Here is a 23,049-nt window from a genome sequence, read left to right on the forward strand (position 1 = left end):
ACAGAAAAAGAAACAGTGGAGGGGTAGAACTGGCATACATGTTTCTCAGGCCAGGTCTATCCAGGTCTTGCTACCATTCAGGAACCAGATCTACCAAGCATTGTAGACTTGTTCTCCGGTGCTCGTTATGCTCATTTATTTATTTGGAGTATTTAGTTTGTCCCCTTCTTTGGAAAAAATCCCACAGGTGCCCATGTCCTTTTATAAGCGAGTAAAAGAAGCTCTTCACAACTGCATCAGACAACAATAAGATGTAAAAGGTAAAGGACCCCTGGATGGTTAAGTCCAGTCAAAGGCAACTATGGGGTTGTGGAGCTCATCTTGCTTTCAGGCTGAGGGAGCTGGTGTTTGCCCACAGGCAGCTTTCCAGCTCATGTGGCCAGCATGACTAAATTGCTTCTGGTGCAATGGAACACTGTGACAGAAACCAGAGCTCACGGAAATGCTGTTTACATTCTAGCTGCAGTGGTACCTATTTAACTACTTGCACTGGTGTGCTTTTGAACTGCTAGGTTGACAGAAGCTGGGACAGAGCCAGAGGCGTAGGAAGGTCAGGTGGTACCCAGTGCGGAAAATTTATTGGCACCCCCCCCACATTGATTTTTATTTTTATTCTTGCCTGCAAAAATGGTTTTACGTTATTTCATATTTTCTTACAAAGGAATGTGGATTCTGAGCCTCTGATAACAAGTAGGCAACTATGGACATATATACTTAAATCTACAGGATGGATTGTATTTTGGCTTGTGTTGTTTTATTTATATTTATTGTTTAATTATTTAATAAAATTTATTTTTAAAAAACCTGCAAAGTGGTTTACCAAAACAAAAAACAAAAAAAAACCACAGCAGTAAAATCAAGAAAAATTAACAATCCTACTTTAAAACATACAAAAGCTAAAATATTAAGATTAAAATTGCTTCAGCTTCCTAAGTATCTAGGTATGCTTGCCTAAAGAATGCTTTTAGCAGGTGCCTGAAAAGAATCTAGCAAAGGCATATGCTTTGTTGAAATTTCAGCCTTCACGACATAGGAAAATGGCCAAGTATCGAAATTATTGGATGTGTTTTTAATTGTTTTTGTTTTGTTTGGTTGATTCAGTGTTTTAGGGTTTGGGTTGTGTGGTGTTTTTGTTTTGTTTTTGTATTGTATTGTATTGTCTTGTTTAATTCTTTTTCTTTTCTTTTGTAATCTTTAAACGGCTAATAAATTTTTTTTTTAAAAAAAAGGAAAACGGCCAAGTAAACAGCTATTTTCGTGAAGGAGGGTCAATATATTAACTGATATGCATGAAATTTCATATGTACAGTAGCTATATAATCCCTAGTGTAGTAAGATAAGACCTTTGGAGCAGGCATTTTCAAAAAAAAAGATTTTTTATGAACCGCCCTAGTAGGGCAGTAATTGTTCCTTGATAATTTGTCCCCCTCCCATGATGGCACCTGGGGCAGACCATCCCCCGCCCCCCCTTTCCTATGCCCCTGGACAGAGCAACGGGAGCTCACCCTGTTGTGTGGATTCGAACCGCTGACCTTCTGATCAGCAAGCCCAAGAGGCTCAGTGGTTTAGACCACAGCACCACCAGCCAATAAGATGTGTAATGACATCTTTAAAGTACTGGGGGACCTCCTACTTTGTTGTTTTAAACTGTCTCCAAGGAAATGATCCCAGGGCTTTGATGTCACTGAATAGGCAGTTGTGTATTATGACTGTATATGGCAAGAAAATTAGGAAGTTCATCTGAATGTGACTCAGTGGGCTATTTTTAGGAAGTAATATTAAAAGACATTATAATCCATACTTAAACAGAAAATTTTAATTAGTGTGCATTTGTTCATTTCTGGGGGTGGGGTGGGGGAAAAGCACCTTAATGATAGTGAACATATTCATGTACATAATAAATGATAATGTAAAATGAAAAGGCAGAGCATATTGTCATTATGCAGAAACATTGGTGCAGACTACAATGCAGCACTTCATTAAAAGAATCCTGTGCTATTTTCTAAACCCAGTAGCATAAAAAGTATTTTAAAAAAGAAAAGAAAAATGTCACAAGTTTCAAAATGTCTTTATATTATAAAAAACGAGGAAAGGTTAAAATGAAAGTTTACCTTCCTTGGCGTTCCACTCCCCCCACCTCCACAACCCCGCGTTGCACAACTTTCTCTAAGCTTACAGGCAGTGCTGTTGGCTTCCTGGGTGCAAAACCAGGACCAAGCCCACAATGATCTATATCAGTGCCAGGTAATTGGAAAAAAATGTATAGGTTGCTGGTTAAAAAATAGTTGCCAATTAGGAGCTGACTGTTTTAGTGTCAGGAGACTGAGTGGAACTGAACTGACTTGGTATGGTTAGAGATCCTGGCTAGGACAGCCAGTCTACCTGAGAGCATTCTGATTCTCACACAACAACAGCAACAGCAACAGCAACAGCATATTATTTATACCCCGCCCATCTGGCTGGGTCCCCCCAGCCACTCTGGGTGGCTTCCAACAGAACACTAAAATACAATAACCTATTAAACATTAAAAGCTTCCCTAAACAGAGCTATCTCAGAGTTTATACCCACAACCCTTTACTCTGGCTTCAGTGCATTTTCACCCCTGTGCTTTGAATCTGTGTACACATGACTTTGCACACAATTACCCACAATCCCCTGGTTTCTTCTGAAATATTCTACATTTTGATGGGGTTTGCCCAAAGCCAGTTTCACCCTGACTTCACAACTGAGTGATGAACCCTAGGTGTATACAGTAGAACTATATCCTGGGAGTGATCCTACCTGTCTGAAATCAGGAGTGTTTTATGAACAGTGGTTCATAAATGAAAGAAACACATAAATTTTTTAAAAATGGGTTTGTTCTGGTCTATACGATGCATGTTTATACATATTTTTTTCATGCTCTTCAAAAATCAATCTCCACATCTTGCAATATGGCTTACCTACTACTGCCACTTTGATGGAAGCTTCATTTATAATCCTATTTATTAATTGCTTCCTATAAAATATCCTGACGTGATTTCGCAACAAAAAAACTGCAATAAGAACAATTCTGCAACTTCGTCTATAAAAGCAATTATACATATTTTTATTTTTATTTTAAACCAAACATTTTCTTATGGAAAAACAACTTCATAAGTTAAAAACAGTTTAAAATTCAAAAACTGACTAACCCATTTGCCCTAGGTTTTCTGGAATGGATGCTTTGGGGAAATTGCCCTTATGGGAAAAGTAGCCCAGCAATCTGGGCAGGCAGTAGGGGTCTAGGTGGACAACTAGCCTGACATGGTACAAAATAGCATCCTGTGTCCCTCTGTTATATAGAGATTTTATAAACCAAAATGCTTCTTACTGAACTGCTTCAGTAGAGCACCTTTTGTTGTGTGACCTCCTTTGCAACAGAAGACTTTTTGGATGGATTTAATCACCTTATATAATTGAAATGCAACACAGGTGATCTTTGTAACTGGTAGAACCATAAGCCCTTTACTTTATGAAGATATTCTCATGCTTAGGTAATAGATGATTCTTATATTCCGTTATTATTTTCCTTCTTTCCCCTCTCGTTATAATGTTGCTAATATCCCAAAAGGATAGCTTTGAAGCTATGTTTTCCCTGCAGCAAAAATGGCAACTGGCAGCTGATAACATGCACCCTTTGAACACAGCTATTCACAGAAAGAGATCAGCATTTGTCCTGATTAAAATAACCAGGCTTCTAGGATCTGTCATTTTAAAAAAATAAAAATAAAAAAGAGATTGCTGGCCACATTATCCACACTCACAACTTCTTTAAAAATCACATTAGGGTGAACAAATATTCTTGGGTTATTTCTGCAAATGCCCAGTTCATCCCAGTGTAAATATCAGTTATTAGTATCACTTAGGTTTTTTTATTCTGCCTTTTCTTCCAAAAGAACCCACTTCAATCTAGTATTCTTGTGACCTGCTAACTTTGATACATTGACTAGGAATAATGAGTACAGAGGAATCTTGATGTGGAGAGGGCCACAGCTGAAAAGGCCCTCATCATTTGGTGTGGGCTTCTAGAGCAGGACTTCTGAAGAGAATCTTAAGGTTCAAGTGGGTAAATAGGGAAGGAGGAGACTCTTAGGTAAGTCAAGTCCCAAATAACCAACATGTTTAAGTCTAATTAATGCATGAAGGGGTTAATACCATGGAGTAAGCTGTCCTGCTAGGCTTAGCTATGTCCACTTCACTTATGTTGGGATCAAACGGACAATCAAGCCTATTGAGGAGCTCAGTGTGTGAAGTCTGAGCTGGTTGCTGCAGCTCAGATCACATGGGTCTTACAAGCCTCTCTCAAGTCTCTCTCCAACTCTATGATTCTATGATTCTATGATTCTAAGTCTCTATACCAAAAATTTAGGAGCTTTCACCACTGTGACTAAGCCAAGTTTTATTGCATGTGCAACTTTTTCTGAGTGCTGCATGGAAAAGCAGAGTTTGTAAGTAAACCATTTTTAACTTACCAAACTTTTTCTGAGCTAGGGGAAGAGGGAAACTCAAAAGGGCATATTTCAAAGATCTAACAACCTATATTTACATGCTCTACTTTGCTGCATATTTTGTGATTTTTAATCTCTGGGGTTGTCTTGCCAAAGTTCTTGCCCCAAACTTGGATGTTCCTTGCCACCAACAAAAGCCAGTCCAGAAACCAAATGGGAGACAATGCAGCTGACAAGCACATATATAATGGTCAGGACCAACTGTAGTTTCCAGATCATTTTAAAAGGTAGTCCCATGTATTACCAGAATCTATATGTGACTGTGGCCATCCAATCTCCATTCAGGTAAGGTCACAAATGGCATATCTGCTGAAGATAAAAGGCTTTTCAAGTTGTATAAGTCACTTGAGCATCTAATAACAATGTTTGATCTAGAAGGATCAAACTGTGAACCTAGCGCCTTAGGAGAAAGGCAGCCCATCTGGAACAGGTTGAATATTATTCACCAGGGTGGGTGATCCACCAGTCAACAGTAATGCCATCTTGTCTGGATAGAGTCTCAGATTGTCCCCCTTCATCCAGTCCCATAACCCAAGCAGTGCTTTCAGACAGCCACAGCCTTAGCATTCCTTATATGTGAGCTTATTTTCAAGTGGTGTTTTTTTTAAAAAAACCTCTGTGCTTATCCAAAGCTAATATAAAGCAAGCAGTGCTCTTTTTCTCAAAAAAGAGGTGCCAGGACTTGCCATAAATGCTTCTCTTATAATGGCAATGGTGCCCACCTGAGAGGTGCCAGAATTGAGTTCCAGCAGGTTCCTGATGGAGGAGGGGGGGAGTCCTGAAGGTGAAGCAGTTCAATGTAAACAAGTGTAAAGTGATGCATATCAGGGCAAAAAAAAATATTTCACATATACAGTGGTACCTCGGGTTAAGTACTTAATTCGTTCCGGAGGTCTGTTCTTAACCTGAAACTGTTCTTAACCTGAAGCACCACTTTAGCTAATGGGGCCTCCTGCTGCCACTGCGCCGCCAGAGCACGATTTCTGTTCTCATCCTGAAGCAAAGTTCTTAACCTGAAGCACTATTTCTGGGTTAGCGGAGTCTATAACTTGAAGTGTATGTAACCAGAGGTACCACTGTACACTCATAGGGTGTGAACTGGTCGTGATGCACCAGGAATGAGACCTTGGGGTTTGTAGTGGATAGCTTGATGAGGATGTCGACCCAGTACGCAGAAGCTGTGAAAAAGGTGAATGGCATGCTTTAGAAGATCATTAGGAAAGGAACTGACAAATTTCTGGAGGAGAAGGCAATTGTAGACTACTAGCCATGATGACTGTGCTCTGGCTCCACAGTTCAAGGCAGTGATACTTCTGAATACCAGTTGCTGGAAACCACAGGAGGGGAGAAGGTTCTTTTGCTCAGGTCCCGGTTGAGGTTTTCCCAGAAGCATCTGTGTCAGGGAACTGCCATCAGCTCAGAGGTGAGAGGTTGTGTTACAAGGAGCCTCCGAAGATCTTGCGAAGCAGTTCTTCCTCTGGCGAGGAGGGAAGCCCCACGTGGGGAACGGGTGCAGGGATCAGAAGATGCTAGGGAGAGCCTCAACACCCGAGCCTGAGCGAAGAGGAGGGGAGGCAAGTCCCCTTTGCCTACGCCCACTCTGGGCAGTAGGTTTGCGTGCAGAGAGGGGAGAAGAAGGATGGGGGTCACATGACTGTTATGCTGGGGTAGGTATAAGGACTGCCCACTCCAAGATTCTGATAGCGACTGAGCAGACATGGACTTGTGACGCTCTGCACTGTAAATAGTTGTACAGATAATAAAGCCTGGAAAAGACAGGTGGGGGTCTTGCCTGTTTGCTCTCGAGCAACCACACCAGTACTTGACAATCTGGGTGGCCACTGTGAGAATGCTGGACTAGGTGAACTATTGGCCTGATCCAGTAGGCTCTTATGTTCTTAAAACAACATTAATGCTAGTAGAATAATAAAAAACTTAAAATAATTACAAATTAAATAATAGAGATCTATTGGTTGTAGTGACACCTAGTGATATGAGGAGGAAGTCCCTTTCTAGACTGCCACTTTCTTTCTTTTTCTTTTTTGTTAAACGTGAGGAGTTTTGTTCTCAGTCATTACGAAGAGCAAATGCCAGTGAACTGCAAGCAAGACAACAAAAGGGACTTTGTTGGATAAGAAGCCCGAGGCCTCAACTGAATCTGAAGAGCTAATCTTGGACAACTCCTGAAAGATGAATAAAATGCCCCCCTAGAGGCATCTAAGAAGATACGTCCATTCCTAGTTCAAGTGGTTCCCCATGTTATCATGGTCACAAAAGCTTACCCACTGGAAGAGAGTAACTCCACATAATAAGGTGCCTGGGATATGATGCCATGGGAGCCATGACCAGCCTTCTATGCTCAGTGGCAAAATGATGACTTCAGGCTCTGCTTCAGATGGTCCATCAGCAATTCATGCGGCAACCACTTTATTCAGATTAACAGGCTGCCAACACAACATACATTTATACTGTTAGTTATGGATTCCCCTAAAGAATCTTGGGAACTGTTGTTTACCCCTCACAGAGCTACAATTCTCAGCACCCTTAAATTACAGTTCCCAGAATTCTTACCAGGGTGTGTGTGTGTTTTAAATACATGGCATGTGTGCTGTTTATATGTAAACATGGAAGTGTGTGCATGCATATATGAGTGTGCAGAGAGAGAGAGTTAGGGGGTTCTCCTTCTCCCAGAGAATAAACCATGTTATTTGAGACTGTATGCTCTTCAAGGCAGGGACCTGTCATATTGCATTCTGCAAAGCACACTGATGGTGGTATTATTATTATTATTATTATTAATAATAATAATAATACCCCGCCCATCTGGCTGGGTTTCCCCAGCCACTCTGGGCAGTTCCCAACATAATTTTAAAAACACAGTAACACATCAAACATTAAAAATTTCCCTAAACATATTACTACTATTACTGTTATTACAACTATTATTTCCAGAGGAGTGGTCACATTATGCTGTGTAATATTGTTGGAGACAGATTTTAATAACTGCCAGATTTTATATTTTCAAAAATATGCGGGGACAGATATTGTTAGTTCTTTGTCCCAGCAACCCCAAGTGCAACCTAAAACCTGTTTTGCACCCAGAAGAAAGAAATCTAATCAAGGCTGCCTAACTGTAGGGTTACCAGATTTTTTCAATGAATCCGGGGACCCTTTTTTTTTTTTTTTTTTTTTTTTTGAAGCTGAGTAGCAACAGGGAATCAGTAATGGGGATGGTGAAGCAAAAGACCCTGGGCCCAAGCATACATGCATATTCTATAAGGGTGCAAAGCCCTTCTTTCACACCCTGTGAAACATAAATGCACAGAGTTTTTTAAAAACTGGGCAACGGCTGCCTGCCTGCAACTCCCGAGCCTCCCCGCTCAGTCAAAACAAAAGGGGAAGGGGACAGGAGATCGCACAAAACACAACATATGCGCACAAGACCCATCATATGGGGACTTCCGGTGAGGAAAAATGGTGGGCGTCACGGCAGCGAGCAGCTCCTGAAGCCAGCCAGAGCCAACTGCGCTACCAGGCTGGCTCCGGGCTGCTGAGGCTGCCGCCGCCACGTTTCCCAGGGACAGATTTGCAAATCTGGGGACATTCCAGGGATGGAATTTGTCCGGGGACAGATTTGCAAATCCGGGGACTGTCCCCAGGAACTGGGGATGTCTGGTAACCCTAGGGCCTAACACCGCCTACATGTCATCTTGGCTGTTAAAAATGGCAGATTTTGGGGTTCCAAGATCATGCCCAGCTTTTTTCTTCCTTCCGTCCCTCCCTCCCCCCACCCCGGCTCCCACAGCACTCATTTAGTTTAGCATCCAAAATGAAGAGGAACTGCTTGTGCATTATTTTGCAATGTACTTGTTGGTTCTAATAAAAGTATTGCCTGGTTTTTGGATTCCTGCCTTTCAGACTCTAAAATGGTTCGTTATAAGACAATAACAACGCCCACATTCTTCTGCCATGAAAGTAAGTGTGTGTGTGTGTAACATATATCCCAAGGGATGTAGACTATTTTTTGCATTTAGCCCTTTTCAGGGAGAAAAATGTCCCCCACTTTACTTGTTCTAAAAAGCCACACAGCAAATCCAAGCTGAAGCACAACTTCATTACTTTTGAAAACATGCCACCATTATCTATCTATCTATCTATCTATCTATCTATCTATCTATCTATCTGTACTCTCTACCCAGGGGCACCAGAGGCAACATTTGTATGTTGAAGTTGTCAATATAACTCATAAAAGTAAAACTCAGCAAACAGAATCAATGTATATTTATTTAATTAAAAGTCCACATTAAAGGAATGTACTGTCATGTTATTTAATTCTCATCTCTAATTTGGTTTTTAAAAAGTTGAATTTGGATAAGCTTGCATATATTTTTGCTGACGCATGTAGCATGAACATCATGTGATGAAGGGCAGTATATAAATTTAATACATAATCATAATCACAATAACTTCTTTGTGGACTGCAGATTTTCCAAGGTAGAATAATAGTTAACTAACATATTCAGTGTGCAGCACAATATTATCCATATCTATTGAGAAGTGTGCCCTGCTGGGTTAAGTAGTTTTACTCTCAGGTAAGCAAGTTTAGGATTGCAGCCAAAATCAGGAAAGCTGGAAATTAAACTTCTTGGGTTATATGTGAGACACACCAACATGTCAGATTTTCATTTCTTGTTTGTGCAGCAAAACAAAACACAAATACACATCACAAATTACCCTTCAAAGCTACAATTGATTAGCTGGCTACAAAATTTCAAAATTGCTCCCCACCTCTCTCACTCTCTCGATCTTTTCCAAAAACTCTTCTGCACAGAATTGCATTCAATTATTTAGTACAAATATTTGCTCTGGGGCTGTTTTGTGTGGGTGGTGGTTGGAGGGTGGGCGGGGAGAGAGAAGGCAGAATTACTTGCATTATTCACAGTTTGTCCTTGTTTTTTCATAGCCTAGTGCTTGGGCTCTGCCTAGTAGCATTAGGGCATGTAGTGAATGGGGCATGAAGAACATTGTACTGTATAATAAATGAATGGAAAAGGTGGAGTTAGAGATCTGGACAACGCTGATTCGGGGGGGCAGGGCGGTGGCGAGATTCAGGCTCTGGGGCCAAACCTAGTCCCCAGACCTCTCCATTTGTCCCTTGGGAATCTCCCGAGGCCACACAGCCTCCCACAGCTCAGAGGCTCCTTGAATGCTCCTGGAAGGAAGATTGGGTGATATGTCTGTGTGCAGAAACCACTGATTTTGACATGGCTGGAATGTCACCTTAAGAGTCCTATCCATTGCCCTATTGCGTCTGGCAGCACCCACATCTGGTTGGTGGCCCCTAGAAGTTTGCTCACAGGCGGATGTGGCCCTCAGGCTGCAAATGTTTCCGCATCCTTGGGCCTAAATCCTCCAACCATCTTTTCCTAGCATTGCAAGGTTGTACCTCTGGAGCCTGAATAGTTCCAGAAACTCTTCACCAACTCTCCAAATCAGGACATGGCTCCTTCCTCTGACTATCCTGGAAACTTTTGATAGGCCATTTGCAAGAGGGCATTGACTTGTTCAAAAAACAAAACAAAAAAAGTGACTGGAGACTTTTAACATGGTTTGGATTAGGCAGTGGTGATGCTATCTGAGAAATCTGCCCTGCATCTTAGTACAACCGTCGCTGCACATGTTGAGAGCAAGTAGCAGGGTTTGCCAGATACTTGGTCATGGGCCAGGATTTGGTGTTTTTTTTTGGGGGGGGGAGGTAGGCTTTATGTTAGGAGGTGCAAAACAGAATTATCTGTGATGCAATCAGTCAGTTAAGTATTTTCATTTATTTTCTTGGGGGCGGGGGCAGCTGGAGCCTGGCCTGGCCTTGCCACTGCAACTCTGGCCCTCTTGCTGAATGGCTGCCTGGCTGAGCTCCCCCCTGCACAGGCAGGCAGGAAGGATGGGGTGGGGTGGGGTGGCCCTGTGGACCTCCCATGCCCTGCCCCTGAGGTGGTGAGGGTTGGATTGGCATAGCAGGTTTAGTGTACTCTCCGTGCCCAGCTCCTGGGCCCCCCTGGTGCATGTGTGTGCACCCTGGGTGCCAGCAAAGGATGCAATGCTGCTGGGTGGGACCACACCACTTCTACTTTGGGGAGGCACTGGCTGCTACAGAAAGTTGGCTGTCCTCTATGGTTTTTATCTCCATTACAACAACGTAGATTTCTAGAGTCCTCGCATATGAGAGTGTTTGCACACTTGTCCACTCAGCCTATATGAATGCCTGTATTGGCTTATTTGAATTGTTCATATTTTATATATTGTCATTGTGTATGGAGTTACCCATGAATGTTAATCATGTGACATATATGTGCGTGCATGAGCATGTCATGGGGACGCGGGTGGCGCTGTGAGTTAAACCACAGAGCCTAGGACTTGCCAATCAGAAGGTTGGCAGTTCGAATCCCCGAGACGGGGTGAGCTCCTGTTGCTCGGTCCCTGCTCCTGCCAACCTAGCAGTTCAAAAGCATGTCAAAGTGCAAGTAGATAAATAGGTACCGCTCTGGCGGGAAGGTAAACGGCATTTCCGTGTGCTGCTCTGGTTCGCCAGAAGTGGCTTTGTCATGCTGGCCACATGACCCAGAAGCTGTATGCCGGCTTCCTTGGCCAATAAAGCAAGATGAGCGCTGCAACCCCAGAGTCGGTCACGACTGGACCTAATGGTCAGGGGTCCCTTTACCTTTACCTTTTATGAGCGTGTCATGATCCTATGTGTCACATGCATGGTTCCTTGGAGTAGAGCAGTGGGGCAGCAGAATGTGACATGTTTCATTTATGGGAAGGGCCATCTCAGTGGTAGAGCATCTGCTTTTGAGGCCCCAGATTCAATCCTGGCATTTCCAGGCAAGGCTGGGGAAGACGCTTGTTTGAAACCCCAGAGAACCTGCTCCCAGCCACCATAGACATTACTGAGCTAGATGGGCCAATAGTCTTACTCAGTACAAGGCAGCTTCCTATATTTGTGCCAGAAGCCAGAGTCCCTGATGTGGGAAAGCCCCCCCCCCCCCCAATTGCTCAGTCAGTAGAGCATGGGTAGGTGCACTAAGGCCCAGGGGCCGGATCTGGCCCAATCGCCTTCTAAATCCGGCCTGCAGACGGTACAGGAATCAGCGTGTTTTTACATGAGTAGAATGTGTCCTTTTATTTAAAATGCATCTCTGGGTTATTTGTGGGACATAGAAATTCGTTCATTATTTTTTTTCCAAAATATAGTCCGGGCCCCCACGAGGTCTGAGGGACAGTGGACCAGCCCCCTGCAGTTTGCTGACCCCTGCAGTAGAGCATGAGCCTCTTAATCTCTGGGTGGTGGCTTCGAGCCTCAGGCTGGGCAAAAGATTTCTGCTTTGCAGGGGTTGGACTAGATGACCCTCGGGATCCCTTCTAACTCTACGATTCTAGGATGCCATCAGCCTCAGCCCCATGCGCATCCTTTCCCACATGCCCGAACGTAGACAAACCCTCTCACTCGCAAGACGCCGGCGGCAGCTCCCTCGAGACAGCGCCACGGGGTGAAGGAAAAGAAGAAACAGAAACCCCTGATAGACCACGCGCAACGAAGCGACCGCCCCGTCTGGCAAACTCTCCCCGCGCGGAGTCTGGATTCCGGAGCCTTCTTACTACTCCCAGCCTCCCTCCCCTGCGCTGGGCGCAGGAAACTGGGGAAGCGGCTCCTTCTCCCTCCCGCCGAAGCGCGGCTGGGCTGGGCTGCGGCTCCCCCGTGATTTTGTTTTTGCGAGGGGGCGGAGCTCCTTCGAAATCCCACTCCGCGGACTCCAGGAAAGAAAGAGAAGGGGATCGCCGGGGAGAGGGAGGGTCGGTGTATTTGTGTGTGCGTCTTGGTGTCGCGGGGAGAGCGCGCCCGGATTCTCGCTCCAAGCCCCGGGGTTGTTTCTCTCGCACACCGCACACCCTCGCCTCCAGCGCCGAGGCAAAGCGAGGAGGGCGAGCCTGCTGAGCCGACGAGAGCTCCCTGCGAGCAAGATCGGACTCTCCACGCCCCGCAAGCCGGCGCCCGGGAGCCTCGTCGAGCCCCGATAGCTGCCCTCTCCGGCGTAGCCCCCATGGAGGAGGACGTTCTGGACAAACTCGAGGACATGGCGTCGGTGCGGGACTTCGACCCTCTCACCGGCAGCATCCCCGCCACCAAAGTGGAGGTCACCGTCTCCTGCAGGTAAATGGGAGGCCGCGTGGGCTCGTGTGCAAGGTGTACGCGTGGGTCGGGGTGGTGTTGCCTTTGGGGGCGCACACAGCTCCAAGTAAAGGAAGGCAGCAAGTTTATCCTGGCGCAGCTAGCAGCTGCTGGGAGAGATTTTCAGCGAGAGGGGAAAGATGTGCAATTTGCCGCTTGCTTGCTCAAAGTTTCTGCTTCTCCCCATAATTCGGCTGGGATTCTGAAAGGCCGATTGGAAAGCGTTTGGAAACTTGAGAGAAAAGGCGCGGTTGAGTTAAGGGGGAAGCATAGTCACAGAAGATAGAAATAATCCAGGCATCAGTTGCCTTGTCTGAGAACTTGAGATGGTAGATGTTATTGGGGGTCTCTGTTGCACATTACCTGTTCTTGAGTAGACAGCCCATGGTCCGGATCCCAATAGCAAGGCTATTGGTGCAGGAGGAAAGGATGCCTCAAGAATCGCTGGATCAACTTTTGTAGGTGAGGCACTGCATATATCTCAAGAAGTATACTGAGCTCAGAACTCTTCACAAAAGGAGGCAGATTGTGATGGAGGTGTTTGGGCTGTTTCTTCTTGCTCTCTAGACCTGTGATAGCTGATTTTCATCCTGCTGGAACTGTGTGAAGCTGTACCTTCAGAACTGACCCACATCTCTGTGGCGGAGCCTCTGCTCATCATTGAGAGCAGAGGCTCAGTTCTTGGCATTGCTGGTGGTGAGGCTAGGCAAGACCACCTGCACTCTATATTGAAAGCAGTATCAAAGCACCTTAAACAGTCTAGGCTTCCCCCAAAGAATCCTGGGAACTGTAATTTGTTTAAGGGGCTGAGAGTTGTTAGGAGACTCCTATTCCCCTCCACAAGCTACAGTCCTCAAAATGGTATAATATTCAGTTCTTCTTTCCAGGGAACTGTAGCTCCGGGAGGGGATTAGGAGCTTCCTAATGACTCTCAGGATCCTTAACGGACTACACTTCCCAGGATTCCTTGAGGGAAGCCATAACTGTTTAAAGTGCTATGATACAGCTTTTAATGTATACTGTGGATGAGGTCTGGGAGAGCAGCTTCCAGGTGGAGAAGACGAGGGGTGGACCTCTGTGGTGGCCCCCCAACAGTTGTTGGACTTCCAACTCCCATCAGTTTCAGCCAGTGTGGCAAGTAGTGAGTAATGACAGGAGTGGTACTCCATCAACATCTGGAAAGCCACATGTTATCCAAGCCTGATGTAGATCAACATCTGGAGTGATGCTAGATGGACAAGGGGCTTAACTTAGTCTCTAAGGAACCTTTTTATCAAACTGTAGCTTCCACACTGCTGCAACTGCAACAAATTAATTTAAGGAAATAACTTACCTATGTTATATTTGTAAACCCTGGGAGAAAATTTCTCTTATTTGATAATGAAATGAACATGTATCCAGTGAGGAATAAATTCCTCTTCTACTAAGCTCCACAAATACAACATTTATATAGAACACCAAAACATGAGTTGTTTTACAATATGTAAATCTTACTGCTATATAAATATAGACAGCACCTTTAAGATTTCACACATTATTTTTGTTGTTGTTGGCAAGCTCATGCTGATCAAGGGCTGCAGGGAATTGTTCTGCACAGATGTCTAAAACTGAACTACTTTTACACAAAACGTTTCTCAAACTATAGAATAGGGGGACTCTCCCAGGTCCTATCAATCCCAGCCAGCATGGCTAATGGTCACAGATGATGGGCATTATAGTTCAATAACATCTGGAGGACTGCATTTTATCCACCCCTGCCATAGATCCATCCTTTTAACGTTTAATGTTGCAAAATGCTGCTAGATCTCTTAATATGAGACTGAAAAAGTATAGGAAGCCATTTTTGTCCATAAGCGAAAAATAACTACCACCAAAGTCAACAGCTGGGCAATATATTTATTAGGACCAACTGAAATGGTCCTGGTTATGAACAAGCTTTTGAGTTCTGTAGCCTTCATCAGGTTGCTTGCTTTATGTGCAGGCTAATGAAAAGTTCCGCTCAATTTGAAAAGCTTGCTCGCTATTTTGAGACATTTTGCTTGGACTTAATAAGGGTATTGCCCAGCTGTGGAGTTTGGAATTAATGCAAGATAGTTATGCTGTACGTACAATTGGTAGGGAGAAGGAGGTGAGCAGTTGGGGGCAGGGTGGGTGGGAAAGAGAAGTCACTCCACTTTACTTAACAGATACAATAATGCGGTCTTGTGATGTGCTCCAGGTTAGCAGGGATGGGGGACCTGTGGTATTTATTTATTTATTTATTTATTTATTTATTTATTTATTATCTATTAATACCCCATGTTGCTGGACTACATCTCCCATCAGTGCCTTCGTGATTTCCCAGAAAGCAGAGCATATCCTTTGAGCAGTGTATCATTTGGGATCTTCATTTCAGCCTGGAGAAGATACAGGGTTTTCTGTGTGTTTTCTAGCTGCATATAATTAGCAGGCCTATTACGAAGGAAGCACCAGACTGAATCACACGCCGTCATGCTTTCTTAACAGTGCAATCCAAGCCAAGTGGAGTGAATGGGTTCAGAACTGAATCGGAATGGAACTTTGCATGCAGCATTCCTTCAGCCATCCATGCCCCACTTTCTGAGGGAGAACACACGTTTGCGCAAGGCCCCCTTAGTGTTAAACATGTTCAGATGGAAGCAGAGAGTGAGAGGAGGCCCTTCAAGTGCTTTGCAGGTTTCAGGTTGTAGTCAGGCCTTCTGGGAAGGAGAAAATACAGATGCTGTGGGGGCTTAAAAAACAAAATAACTGGTATATAAATTTGATGAAATGAATAAAAAACAAATAAACTTTTCCAGCTGTAATTCTTGTTTGTATTGCATCATAGATGGAAACAAATCTCTGCATGCAGAATTAAGGAGAACTATCTGTAGCTCTGGATGTTTCTTTCATATATAAAATAGCCTTGCTTAGAACATAACTTGTGATTAGATTGCTTTCTTAAAGGGGAATTAAAAGAGGCTTGTAAGTTGTAAATAACCACTCACCTGGTGACCTGTGGTGAATAGGAATTGCCTCCAGGTGACCAAGCAGGGAAACAGGCAAAGCTCTCCCTCCTTTCCTTTCCAATAGACACAGTTATCTGTTTGTACGTTAACTAGTAAAATTGTTTCTGGTTAATTAAATTGCAAGAACAAATGAAAAGTACACCTGATTATAGTGGTTTATTTGGAAATGTCTGTAATTCACTTGTGGAATGATGCATAGATAGTACTGGAAATTTGCTGCTGTTTGGTGGAATGCTTCCAGGAAAATAATAGATCTAAATACCATCAGTAATGTTTAATGTCTGCACCTGAAAAGTGCCAAGTTGTGATTGGATATTAGCAAGTGCCTTATTGGGAGGCTTTACTGATATGCTCCCACTGAAACGCATCTCCTTTCATTCATCAGATGGCTTGCAGATAACTCAATTTGCAGATCAGCCTTTGGACAGTGTGAATTCATTCCAGTGAATCAGATGTGTTGGTTTCAGAGTGGTCTCGATGAAAGCTCACCAGTTTCTGAATGGAACAAAAGATGTGGGTCGTGACATGAATCTTACTCTATTTTTCCTGCTAGAGATAGGGGCACAACTTCCAGTAAAGTTTGTTCTTTGTATACCACAGGGAATTTGGTTCATAAGGATAGATTCTTCCTTTTTTTTAATGATGAGGGAATGAAGAGCTTTTCAATGTGCAGTCGAGAAAACCTAGCTATTGGGTCCACTCAGCCATCGACTGACTTTTCTAGTTGGAAACACACGTGGTCTATACGTATGCTCACAATGGAATTGTGATATTTTGCTACATGCATTTGCATTCAATTTCACAGTGTGGAATTCAGGCTACAGCAGCAAGGATTAGAGCGATCTTTTGGCAAATTAACAGCAATTACATGATGCTAGAAATTCATCCAAACCCCAGCTGTTTCGCATAGCTCCTGTTTTCTGAGATTCTCATTGTGCACTCAACATCTGGAATAACAGCCCAACAGGTGAAACTGAGGCTCCTTTATCTTTTTGCTTGTAATGCTCAGGGCCAGAAAAAACTCCAGTCAAAGAGGGTTATACGTATATCTATAACTCCCATAGGGAAGAATCTCTTCTTCCACAATTTCCAGCAGCTTGGCATCCTGCTGGGCTATAGCTTAGAGTTCCAGGCACTGGGATTAGGTGCCTGAAGATCTAACTACAGCCCACTGTGAAGGAGGATTGCTGGATCTTTCAAAGCAGTGTGTTCTTTTCATAAGAGTTCTGTAACCACAACGCGTTTTCTTAGTGGGCTCCTGACTAGTTGAGATCTGGTCCTTGCACTGCCAGCCACACAAAAACCCAGCAGGAGGGAGGTCATTCTGCTTCTGGGTATATCTGGGTCAAACTATGTGAATGCAATAGACTTGCATATGTTTTAAACATGTAAAATAGCAGCCATAAGGGGGCTTGTGTAGCAGTGGGAGCATAGGAGTTGTGGAGGGGAAGTTTAATTCTCTCCCCCTTCCCATGTGGTCCCAACAACTGAAGCTGCATTAGGAGGGAAGCCTCTCGACTATTGATGGGACAAAGCCCACTAAGTCAAAGGCATTCAGGAAAGAGTTAATAGATTGTACATTTAAACTAAGGAACCTCAGTGCTTCCTAACCCAAGGAAGCTAGAGCACAAGGATTGTTAACCTTTCAGCATTGATTGTGCAGAAGAGGGGAGTGGCAGCAGGGTTCTGCCCACCCCCTCCCAAAAACTGAAGCTATGTGATGTGATGAGCACCAACCACAGACATTCTCTCTTCCACACAACCATTAAATGGAACCCTTTTACTGAAAGATAGGCCAGCTGTAATACGTTTGTGAACCATGATCAGTGCTTCAATGCATTACTCTGAGTTAACCCATCTATCTCTCTATCTGGTATTTTTGTCTTCTGACTGACACTTGCTCTCCAAAGCGTCAGCTAGAAATCTTTCCTAGCACCTAAAATTATGGAATTCGCTACCACACAGGCCCTTTGCAAGGATTTGGCCTGAACACACAAGGGTAAAATGCATAGAGTGGGGCAGGAATCCCACCCCTGCCCCCAATATCCCATGCATGCTGGCCCCACCCAACTTCATTCCTGTCCTTTGCATGTTTAGCACAAAGGTCTGAAGGGGGTGCATACACAGGTTCAGTTGAACGTGCTTGGAAACCTGCCCACAATGTGTTTTCAATTGCGAGGAGGCTTCAAAGTCCATTTGTTGGTCCTGTGGAGGAGCCCAGGGGACAAAGGAGATCAGTTGCCTTAGACCATGGAGAGCTCTTAGTGGGCAACTTGCTTTGACAAGGGTTGGAAGGAAACTGAGGCCTTCAAGCTTCTGCCTCCACTCCACTCCTAGGCTCTGCTCCCTTTTGGAGAACTAGGGACTGCAATAGTGCCAACCTTTTGTCCTGGAGAAGGGCACATTTTCTGCATCCCATGGTCTTCTGCTGGTGTGCTCCCTGTGCTGTTGGACTGGCAAAGTACTGTGGGAGACACACTCAGACCCAAGAGAAAGTGTTTGTGATGGTCCTGGCCCTGCTTCTAAAGACCCTGGTGATGTTATCTAACTGGGCTCCTTCTAGCCTCGAGTTCCTGGTCTTCTAATCACTAGTATCAGGCTCAAAGCCAGAAACCTGAGCTGGCTCCATAGCCAGCAGCACCATAGCCTCTAACCTAGTATCTGAAGTAATGACAAATTCATCCAACATGCTTGGAAGCCCCCTTCAGACAATCCCATGCAGTGTACAAAGTTCAAGGTGGATCTGATACACCCAATATTCATGGGCCTGTTGTGGTCAGGGCTGGCACATGTAGGCCTTCCCCTAGAGGTTCCCTGCCCCCACCCCTGCCCAAATGCTTGGAGAGGGCTAAAATCTGGTAATAGCTGCTAGCCTAAATGGCTTTAAAGTGGTTGTTGTTGTTGTTGTTTAGTCGTTTAGTCGTGTCCAACTCTTTGTGACCCCATTGACCAGAGCACGCCAGGCACTCCTGTCTTCCACTGCCTCGCGCAGTTTGGTCAAACTCATGTTGGTAGCTTTGAGAACACTGTCCAACCATCTCGTCCTCTTGTCGTCCCCTTCTCCTTGTGCCCTCCATCTTTCCCAACATCAGGGTCTTTTCCAGGGAGTCTTCTCTTCTCATGAGGTGGCCAAAGTATTAGAGCCTCAGCTTCACGATCTGTCCTTCCAGTGAGCACTCAGGGCTGATTTCCTTAAGAACAGAAAGGTTTGATCTTCTTGCAGTCCATGGGACTCTTCATGGATCACTGCCTTGCCGTGGCGAAGGGGCTTGAATAACTCAGAGAAGCTATGAGCTATGCTGTGCAGGGTCACCCAAGATGGACAGGTCATAGTGGAGAGTTTTGACCAAACGTGATCCACCTGGAGCAGGAACCAGCAAGCCACTCCAGTATCCCTGCCAAGAAAACTCCATGGACAAAGACAACAGGCATATAAAAGTGAGGTTAGGTAAATTCATGTAGGAAAGGGCTATTGGTCACCACTAGCTATGATGGCTATATACCACTTCCAGAATCGGAAGCAACATGCCTCAATACTAGTTGGCTATAACAACAGGAGAAGGCCATTGTGCTCATGTCCTGTTTGTGTGCTTCCTATAAGCATCTGGTCAACCATTGTGGAAAACAGAATTTGGTCTGATGCAGCAAGTCTCTTCTAATGTGCTCAGCCACTGAGTTATGGGGCCTTCCCCATGTTGAGTTTTCTTCAACATGTCACTTCTATTCAAGAATTTTATCTCTTCATCGTCGTCGTCGTCTTCTTCTTCAATATGCCACTTCTATTCAAGAATTTCATCTCTCTGCTTCTAGTGATCATTACTGCTATCCTCCCTGCCCTGCATTTACATCAGATGTTACTTAAGAAGATTTGTGTGGCATTGTCTGTCTTCCAGTTCTTTGATACCAAGATAGATGCTGTCTTGTGTTACAAACTGGAATGAGCAGTTCAACGATTTTTCGTATCTGAACTCTTTCAGAGCCCCTGGGTGAATATTGTATGGGACAGGTCTCTTATTATTGTTTAACCTATCAATTTGCTCTGAAACCTTTTCTGCTGGCACTTCCATTTGTGATGGGATTTTTTCTTTCTTTCTAGATTTAACACCTGGGGGGAGAGAAAAAGTCAGGTGTTGGTATTGCCTTGGCGACATCTTTCATTCAGATATCTGTCATTTGTGCTGTGTAGTTTGGTGGCCCTTCTTTCTGCAATAGGTTTCATATTTTTAATGCATTATTTTAACCATTTCCTTTTTTGTACATTTCAATAGATTTTTTAAAAAAGGAATTCTCTTGTTTAAGCAGTTTATTATTCAGTGTGTCAAATTGGTGATCTTTTGGTTTTCCATGTTTAGAACTCGACATCTTGGCAAACTTTTTTTTCCTTGCTACTTCCACCTTTCCTCCCATATTAATAGTTCTAACACATTTCTCTTCTACAACAGCAATGGCAAGAGTATAAAACATGGATAAGGGAGAAAAAATGTGCATTATGGAAATCTTTGGAAATCTTTGGAAATCTTTGTTTCTCACTCTTATTGAAGGGAATAGATCCAAATTTTGGAACTTAATTCAATGAGGCTTTAAGGAGACAAACCTTTTGAGTCTGTACCTCTCATAATACCTGAAATATGAGTTGTCAATTTTAGTACCATCTTTGGAAGAAAAATACATATAAACCCTTCTGTAATGGAGAACCCTTTGAATCTCCCTAATTGGCCACCTGTTTGCACCACTTTAAAAATGTGGTTTTTGGGGAGGGGGTTTATTGGGTTGATGTTTTAATTTTGATTATTTTGAGCCAGTGTGGTGTAGTGGTTAAGAGTGGTAGACTCGTAATCTGGGGAACCGGGTTCGCGTCTCCGCTCCTCCACATGCAGCTGCTGGGTGACGTTGGGCCAGTCACACTTCTCTGAAGTCTCTCAGCCCCACTCACCTCACAGAGTGTTTGTTGTGAGGGAGGAAGGGAAAGGAGAATGTTAGCCGCTTTGAGACTCCTTAAAGGGAGTGAAAGGCGGGATATCAAATCCAAACTCTTCTTCTTCTTCTTATGTATTTTGTGGTTTTATATTTTGGTTTTATTCTGTGAACCTCCCCAAGACATCCGGATATAGGTCAGCATATAAATTCAATAAATAATAATCATAATAAATAATAATTCTGACACTTTGGCCAGGGAAAGCACTGGGAGAAGATATGATTCCTCCTGCGATTTACCCTTTTCTCCCCTAATAATAATAAAAATGCACAATGGGATTGATTAAATAATGCGCCTTCTTTATCACAAGAAATCAGACCAACCATGCCTTCGCTCTTGCAATGATACCCTGTGGAGTTTGAGCTGGAAAACAAACACACAAACAAATTAAACCACAAAAGGAACGGCTGGCCAAGATCAGCTTGGACAAAAAAAGGAACTCCTCTTACTGTTATCAACCCAAGCTGTCAGTGTTGAAGAAGATATTTCATATAAGTGATTCCTGGTGTTAATTTATATATGATAGAGCCACTTTGTGTGCCTGAGGAGGAGGAGGATATATACTACAGTCATCTGTGTATGTATATTGGCTGTTATAGTTGAATCAGCCCCAACCGGAGCTAGTGTGCATAGGGTGTTCTGAGGAGAGTCCTGTAGTTTATAAGTTTATATGTTTGTTCCGTTATGAGACAGCTTGAGTTCTTTTGGGGCACGTCACTCTCATAGAGTCATTTAACTCATACCAGTAGTGGCTGGTGAAGCCATTCAACGAGAGAAACCCTTGACTGCTATAGCAGGTCATTCTGAGGTGGAGGAAGATTCCTGCCTACATTGGTAGCAGACAGCAGGTGGCAGAAGCAGTGGTGGTTCTTTGAGCATGGCGCAGACACATGGTTGCTCACTGTCTAGTTGCCCTGGCATAAGCTGTTGTTGTCCGTGAGGGAAACTAGCCAGGAAACAACCATGGGAAGCATTCAACTAGTTTTTCCTCAGAGTAGATCCACTGAAATTAATGAACATAACTATGTTAGGGCCACTGATTTCAATAGGTCTATTCTGAGTAGACGTAGTTGAATGCTGCCCAGAGGGTGGATTTCAACTAATGAGCCCTCCCTGTGCAAGGACTCAGTGGCGGAAGAAAGCCTCTTGGGTATCTGGGGTGGCGCGCCCAGGGGCAGGGCAAGCCGCACATAGGGAGGGACGGGACAGGAGTGTGGTGCCCATTCCCACCCCCTTTGCTTGCCTGCCTCCTTCCTGTCCTCTTGCCTGCCTGCCTGCCTCCTCCAATTGGGAGCGCAGGGTAATGGTGCACCACCCACCTGTTACTCAGGGGGCAGGGTGATCCAGCATGGCTGGGGGGCGTGATCCAGCATGGCGGCTAGGCCAGGGGGGATGTGATCCGGCATGGCGGCTTGTCTGGGGGTGCGATCTGGCCAGGCTGGGGGGTTCAATCCAGCCCGGCCATGATTGGGCCCGGCCGGGATTTTGTCACCCCTCCCTCAGGGATGACACCTGGGGTGGACCGCCCAGACCTTGCTCTGCCTCTGCAAGGGCTTAGAATTGTAGAGTTAGTTATAAGGCAGCTCCAAGTGTCATCTGCTCCAACCTCCTTCAAAGTAGGAATCAAAACTAAAGAATTCCTGACAGATGGCCATCCAACCTCTGTCTAAAAACCTCTGCTGAAGGAGAGTCCACCACCTTCCACTCGTGTAATGGGGCTTTCTCCCCTCCTCCCACTTGTCCCCTGCACCCCCTCAGTTGTCTTGAGGACAGATTGGGAGTACAGCCTGCAGGGGGAAGAGAGAGCAGCTCACTCCATCAGGGCAAACATTTCTGCTTGCCCGATCGAAAGAGCTGCCCAGCGCTCTGTTTAATTCCTTCTGATATGCTTGCCCTGTGCTGACTGAACTGCCACTCAGCGACTGTGTGCATGCATGGTGATGTCTGAGACATATCCTGCCTCTGCGGCCGCTTCTGACTGCTACTGGTAAGCAAGGGAAATCCAGCTGCCCCCTCCATCACGCCACTGTGGCAGTCAGCAACTCCTATTAGCTACTAGCTTCTCAGTCACAGAGGTGGTGACTGAGCTTTGGAGGAGAAATAATGTGTAAATGTAGCTGCTATCAGGTCTGGACTTGCCAGAAGCATTGTCTCCTCTTCTGTGTTTCCCCAAAGAGTGAATGCAGAAAGATGGTGGGGTTTTTCTGTTTTCTGTTTTTGTTAGCAACTCTGAGGTTTACCCAATCGACAAAGTACAGGAAAACCCCAAACTAGGTCAACACCGTCAGCTC

At 44.5% G+C, this 23,049-nt stretch overlaps 1 protein-coding gene across 1 annotated transcript in view; it reads left to right on the forward strand.

The window, feature by feature from the left end:
• The first annotated feature begins 12,175 nt into the window (after positions 1–12,175).
• CPNE5 (copine 5) overlaps positions 12,176–23,049 on the forward strand; it is a 129,562-nt gene continuing 118,688 nt past the window's right edge. Inside the window, exon 1 of the mRNA XM_081866438.1 lies at positions 12,176–12,739. Coding sequence (XP_081722564.1) covers positions 12,630–12,739 — 110 coding nt within the window. The 5' untranslated portion in view covers positions 12,176–12,629. The remainder of the gene's footprint in view (positions 12,740–23,049) is intronic.

Source organism: Podarcis erhardii (genome assembly GCF_964252035.2).
Source record: "Podarcis erhardii genome assembly, chromosome: 6".
Taxonomy (NCBI): Eukaryota; Metazoa; Chordata; class Lepidosauria; order Squamata; family Lacertidae; genus Podarcis; species Podarcis erhardii.